Below are 15,000 nucleotides of genomic sequence, written 5' to 3'. Positions count from 1 at the left end.
GATGAATAAAATTAGATTTTGATTTATTTATTTTGAACAAAAAGAAATCATAAACTTAAAACAATTCTTTTAACAAAATACATTTCATCATGGTCGAAATGGAGCGGGATGAAGTGTAAGCTTAATGTTTTCCTCACCTCATTACCACAAACATCATTCGTCTATTACATAACTTATTTCTATTATTATTAAACCACACTGAACTGAGCTAAACTGAACTGAACTTAAACACTACAAACTGAACTACACTGTTCCTATTTACTGTGACCTTTTATGTGAAGCTGCTTTGACACAACCTACATTGTTTAAGCGCTATACAAATAAAGGTGAATTGAATTGAATTGAATTTCCTTTTTTACTTACCTCTTATTTGTACATGAGACATATTTCTTCCTCTTGGCATATTTTACATATTATATGGTCAATTCACCTTTTCTTTTTATAACATAGACCCAAAACATATGTAGTATTGCAAACAGCCATTAACTGAAATGTCATCAAACCTTTCTCATTTTGGTCTTTTTTACAATCATCTCTATTCATCAGCATATTCCTTTAATATATATATTTTTTTTACATATTTTATCACAAACTTTTTAAAGTTGTCCTTGTTTTCCACCTCCTAAGAATGCATTTTCATTTTACCCCCCTTGTCTCATTCATTCATTCATTCATTCATTCATTTATTTTCCTTCAGCCTAGTCTCGTATTAATCAGGGGTTGCCACAGTGGAATGAACCACCAACTTATCCAGGATGTGTTTTACGCAGCGGATGCCCTTCCAGCTGCAACACAGTACTGGGAAACACCCATACACTCTTGCATTCACTCACACACTCATGCACTACAGCCAATTTAGCTTATTCAATTGACCTATAGTGCATGTCTTTGGACTGTGAGGGAAACTGGAGCACCTGGAGGAAACCTACTTAAACACAGGGAGAACATGCAAACTTTTCCCTTGTCTTTCTTCAAAAAGTAATTAGTAAAGTAATTTTAAAATAAATTATTAATCAAATAATTTGTTAATTTATTTAAAATAATATACATATTGACCTCAAACTGAACCAGAAGTTTGGTAATATCGAATTCAGCCAATGATATTGAGGTTGTAAGCAACAATAGGTAAGCTACTAAAGCTTTTTTAATTGAAGCTAATAATCAAAATGAAAGCATATATAAAAAACAAAAAACATATTAAACAAAAAATATATAAAAATATTAAAATTAAAATATTAAAGTTAAACAAAAAATATATAAAAATATTAAAATTAAAATATTAAAGTTAAACAAAAAATATATAATTTTAGGCAAAACATTGACTAACTTGTGGAGTATAGTTATACTACCATCTACTGTAAATTAGCTTTATACACTTCTGTTGTTCGTAACATTATAAAGGGAGAGTTCAGCAAATAAGAAATGCCATCATTTACTCATCCTTGACTTGACAACCTTTAAACACACACACACACAAGCACACTTCGACACACATGCACATACAAATATGATTTCGCACATTCCTAGAACTAGGGCAATCTGCCCATGTCAGATAAACACATTGAAAGTCTTTGTTGAAGAGTTGCATTTCACAGAAAGTATGTAAGACGTGCTCATGCTTCACTGTTCTCTATTGCTTTATGAAGTCCATATGAAATCAAAAAGAGCTCATTGTTTAACTATAGGAAAAAAACCTCATCACCTTTTTTTTTTTACATAACTAAAACAATCTGCACTGCATTTGTGCGCTCCGTATCAGTGCGTTGTTGTAACTTCTCACTTGCTTTTTCATCGCTCAACATAAAGTTGCCTCGTCCCAGATGCTTCTGCTCAAAGTGTCTTGACGCAGGCCTGATCGCGGAGAGAACAGATCATTGCGTCTCGGAAGAAGTCTAATGAGAAATGTTGGAGTTTATGTTGAGATGGTTGCGTCATGGTAAATGTTGTCTGAGGGGACATAAGTGATGCACAGAAATTCTGTTCTGTCGATTTTTGTGGTTTATGAACCAACAATAGTTGAGATTAAACAATTATTGTGGTATATCCTGCCTCTTTCCAGCAGTCTGCATTCGTTCCTCTGTAAAGCCCAATTGTAAAATGATGTAACGTGACATGAAGTACTAGACCTGCTTGATTTATTATTAAGTGTATTAGATGTATTCATGTTTCTCTGCAATGTGTACAAGCGTGTATGTGTGTGTGGGTGTGTACAAGAGTGTATGTATGTGTGCGCATGTGTGTATGTAGAAATGTGCATGTGTGTGTAAGTGTATATGTGTGCTCTTGTTTTTATTTGCCAATGGGGACTTCAATCTGAATGCACACAGACTCATGGGAGCATGTGTCACAGTGTGGACCTAAATTGAGCTTCCCATGGGTAAAGATGCTTATAAATCATACAGATTGAAGTATTTTGAAAATGTTAAAGTGCAGAATGTTTTCCGTAAGAGTTGGTTTAGGGGTAAGATTGGAGTAAGAGGACAGAATATACACTTTGCATAGTATAAAAATCATTGGATTCTATTTTAATGAACTAGGCGCAAAGTCTAAAGCGCAGGGCGCAAAAGCATTACGGGCATGTCCAAATGCATTTAGCTATTTTAAGGATGGAAAAATACGGTTTACGCCTTGGCACATGGTCTAACAGTGTTGAGCTTATTCTCTTAGTGAGTTATGGGTGTGTTTTGAGCATAACATGCATTGAACCAATCAGAGTCTCATCTCTCATTCCCTTTAAGAGTCAGTTGCATCGCGCCATGGCGTATTTGCTATTTACATGGCAGACTTTGCAAGTGGAATAACTGAATGCTTCACTAGCGAGAAAACTGCAGCACGATTATCCTCGAGCCTCCTCCATTCAGCCTCATTACTTTCTCTTTACTTTACTTTCACTCCTTACTTTACTCCTTTACTTATGTGGATAAGGAAAAAGGTGTTGTACACACTCCACCGAAGACATCCATTAGCCTACATATTTAATTTAGTTTGTTAAGCGCAAAGATTTGTTTCAAAACTATTTCTAAATTCAGCTCTAATTTCCAGCAAACGAATAAATGAACAATGATATCGAAGTGTGGTGAAAACATTGAGTTATATCCAATCACACGTCCTATTCCGATGCCCCCTTAAGTCTCTAAAACGCGACAGGAAAACAAATCTAAGGTTTTTTTTTATAAAACTAATGTAAATTTGCATATAATAAATAATACCGCTAATAATAATAACATTATACAAAATGTTTCCTCAAAATAGCAATGTGCCAACAACGCACCTTAACACACCTCCTTTATAGGTCGGAACACCCATGAGTCCACAAAGTGGCGCAAATGGATTTACTGTTTAAACAACGTAGCGCAAAACAAGAAAACTAGGGTTGCGCTAGTCTGAAAATAGCAACAAATCGCGCAAAACTCATCTTGCGCCTTGTAACGCCGGATGTATGTTAGGGCCCTATATGTCTAAGGGAAGTCCCCATAAGGATATCAAACTAGACGTGTGTGTGTGTGTGTGTGTGTGTGTGTGTGTGTGTGTGTGTGTGTGTGTGTGTGTGTGTGTAGAAGTGTGCATGTGTGTTTTGTTCGCGCGTGCATATATATGTATGTGTGTGTGTGTGTTTGTGTGTGTGTGCATGCTTGCCTGTGTGTGTGTGTAGAAGTGTGCATGTGTGTGTTTTGTTCTCCTTAAATATTTGCCTGCACTCTGTGACTCAAGGATCTGTTGGCCCAAAAGCAGAAACTTCAGAGCAGAGGTGATAAAAGACAGGAAGACAGGAACAATACTAAGAAAAATGAGCTGAATGGCTTGAAAGAGCGGGAGAGACGGCAAGTGTGTGTGTGTGTGTGTGTGTGAGTGAGCGAGAGGGCACTCGCCATCGGTGAGTGTGTTAAGATAAATTGCTTGTGTGATTTATGAGCGCTTAGTGTGTTCGCCGTTAATTAGCCTGGTGAACCCGCATGAACTCACGGATCACGGGCTCTTTTAACACACACACACACACGCACTCGCTACCAGGAGCCCAAACACTAATTTCAACACACACTCAAAGACATCAAAGAGCCTCTGAAGCACCAGAAATGTGCACTGCAGTGGCCTTTAACTTGGAAATGTTGGCTTCTGGCACACCCAGACCTCCATTAAACTCTCAAATGGGCTGCTGAGGATGAAGGCTGGGAATCATTTAGATGACACTGCTCCGAGAAGAGGTGCTGACACTTTTAAACTGCTAAAGTGCCATCTTTTATCTTTGATATCCACATCTGTCTCTTTCTCTGTGTGTTTGTGTGTGTGTGTGGTGTTGGGAAATGGGGAGTCGGAAAGAGCTGGAATCTGGGAAGGAGACAATATTATTTATCTTTTCCTCCTTTCCATGTTGAATTTAAAGCTCCCATGAAAATGAAATGGGATGTTCTTTCTCTTTTTTTGTGACTGTTTAGTCTATTTTTTCTTAGCTGTGGGGTCATCTAGATGCTAATGCAGGCTTAGATGGTTGCAGTAAAAGGAAATTAATGCTTTTATTCAGCAAGGATGCATTAAATGAAATCAGAAGTGACAGTGAAGCCAATTATAATACTATTTTCATGTTAATTGACTAGTTTTTGCAAAATTTTCAGTTTTTTTTTTTTCAAAGTATCCTGAAGAAGAATGTATGAGGTTTTCATCAGACATGTTAATCAGCATTTAGGGTTCCCACACTTCATGAAAGGCCTGGTACTTAAAAACAAAAACAGGTCATTGAAAGTGCTTACATTTGAAATAAAGTTTGTTTATGCATTATTTTGCAATAATAACATGTTATTTCTGCAGTTGTACTGTGCTGCTGTCAAAAACAGAACAAAAACACTGAGAAATTCTTGATTTAAAAATATTAAATGTACAATAACATTACAAATAATAATAATATGAATATTACCAGTATTGAATTCAGCACATTTTAATGAAGTTCTTTGAACATGACTGGTTTAAAACAGTCAAATTCTTAGAAAATTACTCTTCATTCATTCATTCATTCATTCATTCATTCATTCATTCATTCATTCATTCTCCTTTAGCTTAGTCCCTATATTCATCAGGTGTCGCCACAGTGAAATGAATTGCCACCTTATCCAGCATATATGTTTTACACAGCTGATGCCCTTCCAGCTGCAACCAAGTACTGGAAAACACCCACATTCACACTCATACACCACAACCAATTTAGTTTACTCAGTTCACCTATAGCGCATGTCTTTGGACTGTGCGGGAAACTGGAGCACCCGGAGGAAACCCACGCCAGTACTGGGAGAACATGCAAACGGCACACAGAAATGCCAACTGACCCAGTCGAGACTCAAACCAGTGACCTTCTTACTGTGAGGCAACAGTGCTAACCACTGAGCCACTGTGTCGCCCCTACTCTGACATTATTAATGTAAACATTTAGTGTAAGTAAAATGTTTAGTATGTTCTTCTTGGAGCTCCATATGCTGTGGTATGAATAACTTAATTTAATATATTGGTGCTTTATTCTGGTGTCCATGAAAGAATAGGAACCCCGAGCATTGCATTTTTTAACATATTATAATAATAAATGTTTTTTGAGGGCATCTAGTCATCATTTCGCAATAATTTCTAAACATACTGAAGGCAGACACTTCAAATCATTGAACAAATCACAGGAATAAATGAAATTTGAATGCATATTAAAATAGAAAATGGAAAATTTAGGTTGGGGTTGCATGGTGGCTCAGTGGTTGACACTGTCCCCCTCACAGCAAGAAGGTTGCTGGTTCGACTCCTGGCTGGGCCAGTTGGAATTTCTGTGTGGAGTTTGCATGTTCTTCCCGTGTTGGAGTGGGTTTTCTTCTGTGTGCTCCGGTTTCCCCCACAGTCCAAAGACATGCGCTATAGGTGAACTGAATAAACTAAATTGACCATAGTGTATGTGTGTGAATGAGTGTGTATGAGTATTTCCCAGTACTTCGTTGCGGCAGAAAGGGCATCCACTGCGTAAAACATGTGCCGGAATAGTTGGTGGTTCATTCAGCTGTGGCGACCCCTGACAAATAAAGGGACTAAGCCGAAGGAAAATGAATGAATTTTTAGGTTGCAATATTATTTCCGAATATTACTGTTTTTAATTAAATAAATACAGTCTTAATGAGATTTAAGAGCCTAAAGTGATTGATATTTTCACTTCTGAGCAGAAAAACAGATTGTTGTGTGTATATTTTCTGTGATGTTGGATGATTTTCTGATTTTTTTTCACAGGTGATGAAGGAGACAACTTCTATGTGATTGATCAAGGAGAAGTGGATGTAAGTTCAACATTTCATACCTGTTTCTACAGTCAAACCCAAACACAAGATCATCACATCAACTCATTAAACACTTTTCATGAAGGGCATTTAATAATGTTAATGTTGCTCACACTCAGGCCATTCATATTATTTAAATTATTTCAGTTACTAAATAATTAAAGTAAAAAATAATTAAGTTACTATTATTAAAGAAGTAATTATTACTAAGTTCTAATGAAACATTTAAAGGAATTCATAAACAGTATTTCATAAATATCGTTTATGGACATTCATTTTTTTACTCGATTCATTGGTTCTTAATCTTGTGCAGTTGTCTGACAAAAGTTTAACATTGTTGAGCAATATATATGGCCCTATCGTACACCCGGTGCAATTTGTTGTTATTTGCAGACCTAATTTTCACGTTTTGTTATTATTATTAGCAGTAGTATTTATTACATGTACATTTATGTTTGTTTTAATAAAAACAGTTTAGATTTGTCCACCTGTTGAGTTTTGGAGACGTATACATCACTGAATGGGGCATAAGAATAGGACGTGTGTTTGGATATAACTCCGTTTTTTTGACCACACTTCGTTATAATTCTTTATTTATTTGTTTGCTGGAAATTAGAGCTGAATTTACAAATCGCTTTGAAACAAATATTTGAGCTTACCAAATAAAATTCAATATGTAGGCTAATGGATGTTGCGTACAACACTGTTTCCTTATCCATGAAAGTAAAGGAGTAAAGTAAAGAGTAAAAGTAAAGTAAAGAGGCTGAATGAAGGTGGCTCCTTCTTTATCCTCGCGCTGCAGATGGTCTGTTTCACAGTTTTCTTTATAGTGAAGCGTTCAGTTTTTCCACAAGTCCGCCATGTAAATAGCAAATGCCCCATGGCATGATGCAACTGACTCTTAAAGGGAACGTGAGATGAAACTCTAATTGGTGTAATGCACGTTATGCTCAAAACACACCCAGAACTCTTTAAGAGAATAAGCTCAACCCTGTTAGACCATGCATCGCAGCGCAGAGCGTATTTTTTTTTTATTTTAAAATGTTGAATTTATTTATAGTATTTAAAGCAAGTTCATTCTAAGTAATGACTTAACCTTAAAGGTCCTGTGAAGTGCTTTGAAATGTGTAGTTTTTTTAGTCAATATTTGACATTGATATCTCTACCGAAACACGAAGAGAGGGTGGGGCATACTGTAGCTCCTCCCCTTTTTATAAACAGTGAGAGTGGTTGAGATCAAGCGCATCAAATGAGAAGCGTCTTGAAGGGGGCGTGGCATGTAAGTTATTAGCGCATTTGATTGGTCAGAAGATTTGATGAGAAAATGAAGTATGAGGAGATGTGAATAAAACCGTTGATTGATTTAGGCGAAAGTGACAAACTGCAAGCTTTATATATTTATATCAGTTTCATATCTTCTAAACATGAATTTTGTTACTGTTTTTGTGCGCACTAGCCTAAAAACTAACAATACCAATACTAACATTTAAAAAACTTTATTTGATTTTCATGGGACCTTTAAGAAAAATGAAAAGTAGCCTCTTACTTTGATTTTCAATGGAAAAGTAATTTAATTACAGTAACTAGTTACTTTAAAACATATTACACTATACACTGATGCTAAAATATGCATTATAAAATCACCAAAGACTGCAGATTCAGCTAAAAATATCCTTCAGTAATAATATTTTAAAATATAAGCGTATTTGTTTTTGTTTTTTAGTAAATTATAGGCAAATATTCAGTTTTGGGTGAACTATCCTTCACTAAAAATGCCTTCACAGTTTGAGATGTGAATGTGCTTACCTGCATAATGTTTTTAATGCTACATTTTATTGATATTTCTTTTTCCTGCTGATATTGGAGTGTAGGAGTGTTTTTGTGACATTAACCCAATTAGGATTTGAGAGCTTACGAAACATCCGGACATACGATTGTAGATCTATATGATACAAATCTCACCCACTTGCCTTTTAACACTACAACAGACTGGAACACTGACTGCCATTGTGTTACCGTCCAAAGATGACATGGATAAAGTTCAAGTGAAATGATTGCCTTTATCTCCACAGAGAATCCATTTCCACAGTTTTGTTTTAAAGAGAAGATAAGAAGCTCTGAAATAGATTTTCTTTGTTCATTCATATGATTTATGCAGATATTTTCCTTTTTTTGCTTTTATCGTCTTGGGAATCTTTAGTATTTCTCTCCCCCGCTTGTTGTTATTCTCTGGTAAATAGGATTGTTTGGTTTAAAGAGGCCTTTTCCACACTTTTTGCATTTTATTTTGCCCCCGAGTCCGTTTATCATGTCGTCACTTGTTTTTTATGACCGTTTTCCACGCTCTCTGTGACTCTTAGAATTAAACAAACTGTTTTTGCTACTGTACTTATCTAACTTTACTGTATATACTGTAAATTATCTCTTTAGAAAAGAAACCGCTAAAAAATACCAAGCTGTTTAGATTGAGCAGTTAATCAGTATATGCTACTGTTCAAAAGTAATACTTTGGAAAGGTGTTTGTTTGGTTAAAATTTCTTTTTTATCATCTTTTATGGGATGATAATAATAATAATTAGTGCTGGGCAAAGATTAATCGCATCCAAAATAAAAGATTATTTTGACATAATATATGTGCGTGTATTCTATATATTTACTGTGTATATCTGATGCACAAACATAAAAACAAAAATATACAGAACAATTTTTTATTGTTATATTTGTAATATTTAAATGTATATATCATCTATTGGAACCTGCATGGACCCAAGATTCTCATAGAAATCAGTCAAGTTTGGTGAAGGAAAAATCATGGTTTGGGGTTATATTCAGTATGGTGTGTGCGAGAGATCTGCAGAGTGTATGGCAGCATCAACTGCCTGAGGTATCAAGACATTAGACTGAGGTATCATCTCATACTTCAGCCACATCAAAGTTCCTGAAAGCAATGAAGGTCAAGGTGCTCCAGGATTGGCCAGCCCAGTCACCAGATATGAACATTATTGAGCATGTCTGGGGTAAAGTGAAGGAGGAGGCATTGAAGATGAATCCAAATAGTCTTGATGAACTCTGGGAGTCCTGCAAGAACGCTTTCTTTGCCCTTCCAGATGACTTTATTAATAAGTGATTTGAGTCAGTGCAGAGATGTATGGATGCAGTCCTCCAAGCTCATGGGAGTAAAACACAATATTAAATCTTTTTCCACTGCACCATGACTTTATATTCTATACTGTACATTATTTCTGTTAAGTGACAAGACTTTTGTCTAAGTAAAGTCAGACCTTACTGTCCTAATTAAGTAATTAAAAATCAAGGCATGATCATATTTTATTTTGGTAAATTAAGCGTAACCAAGAGGCCTTTGCCTTTCATATAAGCCACTTCTGATGCCAAATGATAGAAGTCAAATTATTGTTTGTTGTTCCTAAAACTTGCATAGGGGACTAACTTTTGTCAGGTAGTGTATATATTTTAAATATAAATGTAAATTTTCTATTTCTATTTATTTTTCTAATAAGTGTTTCATAAACTTTCAAAAATATGCATGCATATGTCACAACAAACTTTTATTTTGGATGCAATTAACCAAGATATTTTTTTTGCCCAGCACTAATAATGATATTAATGTTAATAATATTAATAATAATAGTAATAATAATAAAAATGTTGTCTTTCTAAATGATTTTAAAAGTCAGTTTATTTCTGTCATTAAAACCTAAATTCTCATCACCATTAATACGGACTTCAGTGTCACTATTCTTCATAAATCCATCAAAAATGAATGTGTTATACTTAAAAAATAGTTAATATTATTAATATATTTTTTATGATGATGATGATTATTGTTATTATTATTTATTATGATTATTATTATTATTATTATTATTATTGTTGTTTAAAATAGTTGTTCTTTGTAATATTTTAGCCATAAATAAACGTAAACCACACATTGTAAACCATGTTTAACTATAAAATAATATAAACCACCTTTTTAAAAAGATGTTAATGAATATGAATTGAAAAATGCAGCATTTATTTGAAATAGAAGTCTTTTTTAACATTCTACATATTCTATAAATATTATTTAGAGATGTAATGCATCTTCACCATTTAAATAATGTATTAATGCATTCAGAAAAATTAAGAAAATACTAATTGTTCTCAAGAGTCAGTTTCTGTGCCTGACGATCGGGTTGTCGTGGTCCTAATCTTCGACCACCACCCGTTCCACAATGCACCAAACGTGAGATTGACAGGCGGACGGGTGCAGCGGCAGCAGTAATGTGGTCGATGTACCAGTCCGTTGTGGTGAAGAAGGAGCTGAGCCGAAAGGCAAAGCTCTCGATTTAACGGTCAATCTATGGTCATGAGCTTTGTATCATGAAATGAGTTTCCTCCGCATTGTGGCAGGGCGCACTCTTATGGATAGGGTGAGGAGCTCTGACACCCGGGAGGAGCTCGGAGTAGAGCCGCTGCTCCTCCACATCGAGAGAAGTCAGCTGAGGTGGCTCGGGCATCTGTTTCGGATGCCTCCTGGATGCCTGTGTTCCAGGAGGTGTTCCAGGCATGTCCCACCGGGAGGAGGCCTCGAGGAAGACCCAGGACACGCTGGAGGGACTATGTCTCTCGGCTGGCTTGGGAACGCCTCGGGATTCCCCCGGAGGAGCTGGAGGAAGTGTCTGGGGAGAGGAAAGTCTGGGGTTCTCTCCTAAGACTGCTGCCCCCGTGACCCGGACCCCCGAAAAGCGGCAGAAAATGAATGAACCAATTGTACTGACTCCAGACGTATAAATGTTGATCATAAATGTGGGTAGTGTATGATCTCATGCTTATGGCATAATAGCATTGACCATTACAGATCATAGGCTCATTTCAAATGAAGGGATTTGTAGTATTACTTCATAAAATACCAAATTGTGCTTTATAGATCTAGAAAAACCCTGTTCTTCCTACAAAGGCTGCATTTAATCACTGGCTGAAAGGGATAGTTCACCGCCAAAATTAAAATGACTTCATCATTAAACCTTTATGAGTTTATTTCTTCCATTAAAGACAAAAGAAGATATTTTGAAGAATTGTGGCACCCATTGACTTACATAACAATACAATGGAAGTCGATGGGTGCCATCTAAGAGCATTTTCCAAAATATCTTCTTTTATGTTGGATAATGATTTTCCTACAATAAAACTTACAAAATGCTATTTTATCAGCATTTAAATTAATAATCAGAATCAGAATCAGAATTGATTATTTTATCAGCATTTAAATTAATAATAATAATTTATGTAAAGATCATGTTAAAATAAACAAGGAATAGTATTTTCTGAGCTAATGAAATCTAAAAAATGTCAAAGTGCAAACATTGAGACTTTAAAACACCACAAATGACTGAAAATCTTGATGGAAATTCTGATTCTTATTTTCATGAAGTTAGTATTTAGCATTTATTTTCATCTTTATTGCCTCAGCTAACAGCACCTACTAGAGAGGTGGGGATGGAGATAGTAAAGGCCCCATATGATTGGTCAGATTTGAATATACAACCTATGCACAGAAATGCTTAGCACATACTATTAACTTAATTGATTGCACTTCGATATGGATATTGCATACAGTAAATAATATCACGAATATACTCATAAGAACATCTTAGAAACATTCATTTAATTTCACAGGACCTCTAACTGTCTGTCCTTGTGTAAGTGTGTAGTGATCTGCAGTGTGAGATATCAGCGCTAATATTTCTCCTCTGCTCTGGATGTGTTTGGAGGACACGTTGAGTCAGCACTGGGTCACTGCCACATCAGATTGCTGCGTATCCAGCTCTTGGTTCACAGCCAATGCATTTGGACCAGCCGAAAACACAGAGTCCATCACGCTAATGCTGTCAAACACATGCTAAATACATGCGTACTCACAAAATCTCGTATGTGTACACGATTCATAAGGCTCTCAGATATATATATATATATACGCAACCATGCTGGAATGTCAAGATGCTTCAGGAACGCGACGCGATGTCTCTCATTAGCTGAGAGGATAAATCTGCTGTGACTTTGGAGAGCGTTGTAATGCATGCTAATTGAGAGAGCGCTCAGATTTGGAATTCATTAACACGCGCAACCTTTCTCTGGAAGAAACACACACTTTTATTCAAGAGATAGTTTTTCAGAAATGAAATGGCATTAATTTACTCATCCTTTGTTTCTTTCTTCTGTTGAACACAAAAGGAGATAATTTGAAAAATGTTGGAAACCTGTAGCCATTGATTTTCACACTGGGAAAAAAAATATTTGTATTATGGAAGTGAATGGATACAACTTATTCCAAACCAAATTCCTTATTTTTCTTTTCTTTTGTTGAACACAAAAGGAGATATTTTGAAGAATGTTAGAAATGGGTAGCCATTGGTTTTCATACTGGAACAAAATTAAATGTATTATGAAAGTCAATTGATACAACTTAGTCCAAACCAAATTCCTAAGGTTTTCTTTTTCTTTTGTTGAACACAAAAGGAGATATTTTGAAGAATGTTGGAAGTAGATAGCCATTGATTTTCATACTGGAAAGAAATTAAATGTATTATGAAAGTCAATTGATACAACTTAGTCCAAACCAAATTCCTAAGGTTTTCTTTTTCTTTTGTTGAACGCAAAAGGAGATATTTTGAAGAATGTTGGAATGCCATTGTTTATGTGTTCAATAGAAGAAAGTTTTGGAATAAAATGAGTAAGTAAGGATGAGTAAATGATGATGGAATTGTTAGTTTGGGGTGAGCTATGTCTTTAAGGTGCATTCACATGAAAAATGATTTTGACAAGTGTTTCAGCACACTGTTGAATGAATGAATTTTTACTATTAAAAGCTGCATATATTCACACACTGTCGCACCACAACTGTATTTAAAGTATTTTTTGCATTATAATTGCTTTAACCCATCACTAAACCTACACATACCACCAAACCTGTTCCTAACCCTACCTGTATCCCACCTCAAGAGCACCACAAGTGTTCTGCAATACCTTATGAACACATGAAGTACATTATGTGTAGTTTTATTGCAAGTACATAGTAGTTAAGGCCACCTAATATAAAGTGCGACCCAATATACGAATGATTTTTGACATACAATAAAAAAATTATAATTTTGACCCATAAATTTGGCTATTGAGAGAAATATATTGGTGCGTAAAAGTGGTCTAGTTGTCTATGGTCACATTAATGCCTTAATTAAAGTGTATTGATTCTAAATGGACCAGAATAGTTAAAGTAAGTAACATGCAAGTAAACTCTCAAGTTGGTCAGAGTTTCAGGGTTTGTTTTTCTGAGTCCCACATATTCCGCTCAGCTGTCACGCCATTATTTTAATTTATGATGATAAGCAATAAGACATTATAAGCGGAAATGTGCACTTTAATTTTGACACCCAAAGACATCGTCACCAAATATAAATGAGAGAGGTAAGACTTTCTCATAGCCTCATTTCAGTTGTCATGTTTTGTAAAAATCAATCTAGAATTCTGCATTATAGGCTTAAATTATAGAGAGAAATAACAGATGAACCAAGACCGTAGTTAGATCATGAAGCAGATCAATGTTGATCTTTCTTTCAAGGTGTCAGTGCACACATGAACAAAACAATAGGCCTAATACGACATATTATAAGATTAAAATATGGAAAGGTTATCAGATGGTAATTTCAGCCAACTTGCCCAACAGATAAACAACATTCAGTAATATTTCTATATCAGCATGCTTTCACTGTTGTGTTCGACATGATTCTCTCTTCATATAGCCGTATATGTGGCTCTTACATAACCATAATACATTGTGATATAGCCTGGTTCGTTAGTTCGTTGGATTGTTCTTACTACAAATGATCCACTCCAGAGATCGTTTCAATTGAGCTGAGATCACCTCATTCAGGCAATCTCAGACCGTTTTATTTGGTGCGATTCCGAGCGCATTTGCTGGATTCACATATGCCAAACGAATCGCACTAAACTAAGCACATGAGACAGGTTCCGAAACTAACATCTAGGTGTGAAAGCACCTAGTTTTGAACTGCGAGACTGTGTCTGAACCTCGGACATAAGCAGGAAGGCTATTCCAGTGTTTAGGAGCCATATATGAAAATGCTCGACCTCCTTTAGTGTACTTTGCTGTTCTGGGTACTACCAGAAGCTCTGAATTTTGTGATATTAAAGAGCGGGTGGGATTGATTGGTTATTTGGATAAACAGGAGCTTGACTATTTAAAGGCGTAAAGGTAAGCAGCAATATTTTATAATCAATACGGAACTTAACAGGCAGCCAGTGTAAGGAGGATAAAATTGACCTGGTAAGAACTGTGGCAGCTGCATTTTGCACTTACTGAAGTTTGCTAAATATCAGCCTGAAGGCCTGATTCTGGACTGCTAGTATATCAGAAGCACAGTTTCTCACCTGAAGTGACACGCAGCAGGCTTGGACCTGAAGTATGTTCCAGTGGCCGCTCTGAAGAGCACAGATACCCTGAGGAATGTGTGTTAGACCACTGGCAGAGCGTTTATTCCTGCCCCTCATAAAATCAACAAGTGGATTGTGTGTCCGCAGGTGAAAGTGAAGCCGCCTCTGTGGAAAGTGAGAAAGAGGCTCTTTGTGCTCGTCAATGCGTGTGGCTGATAAAGCACACACACACTCAGATATGGTCTTGAGTAGCATCATG

The 15,000-nt window shown here is 35.9% G+C and overlaps 1 protein-coding gene across 3 annotated transcripts in view; it reads left to right on the top strand.

Moving 5' to 3' along the window:
* Positions 1-15,000, top strand: part of prkar1b (protein kinase, cAMP-dependent, regulatory, type I, beta) — a 151,756-nt gene that overhangs the window by 75,859 nt on the left and 60,897 nt on the right. For all 3 annotated transcript variants that reach the window (XM_056453130.1, XM_056453132.1, XM_056453131.1), the window contains exon 6: positions 6,247-6,293. In XM_056453130.1, coding sequence (XP_056309105.1) covers positions 6,247-6,293 — 47 coding nt within the window. The remainder of the gene's footprint in view (positions 1-6,246; positions 6,294-15,000) is intronic.

The sequence above is a fragment of the Danio aesculapii genome, chromosome 3, assembly GCF_903798145.1.
Source record: "Danio aesculapii chromosome 3, fDanAes4.1, whole genome shotgun sequence".
NCBI classification, from domain to species: Eukaryota; Metazoa; Chordata; class Actinopteri; order Cypriniformes; family Danionidae; genus Danio; species Danio aesculapii.
This window is presented reverse-complemented; position numbering and strand designations above follow the sequence as displayed.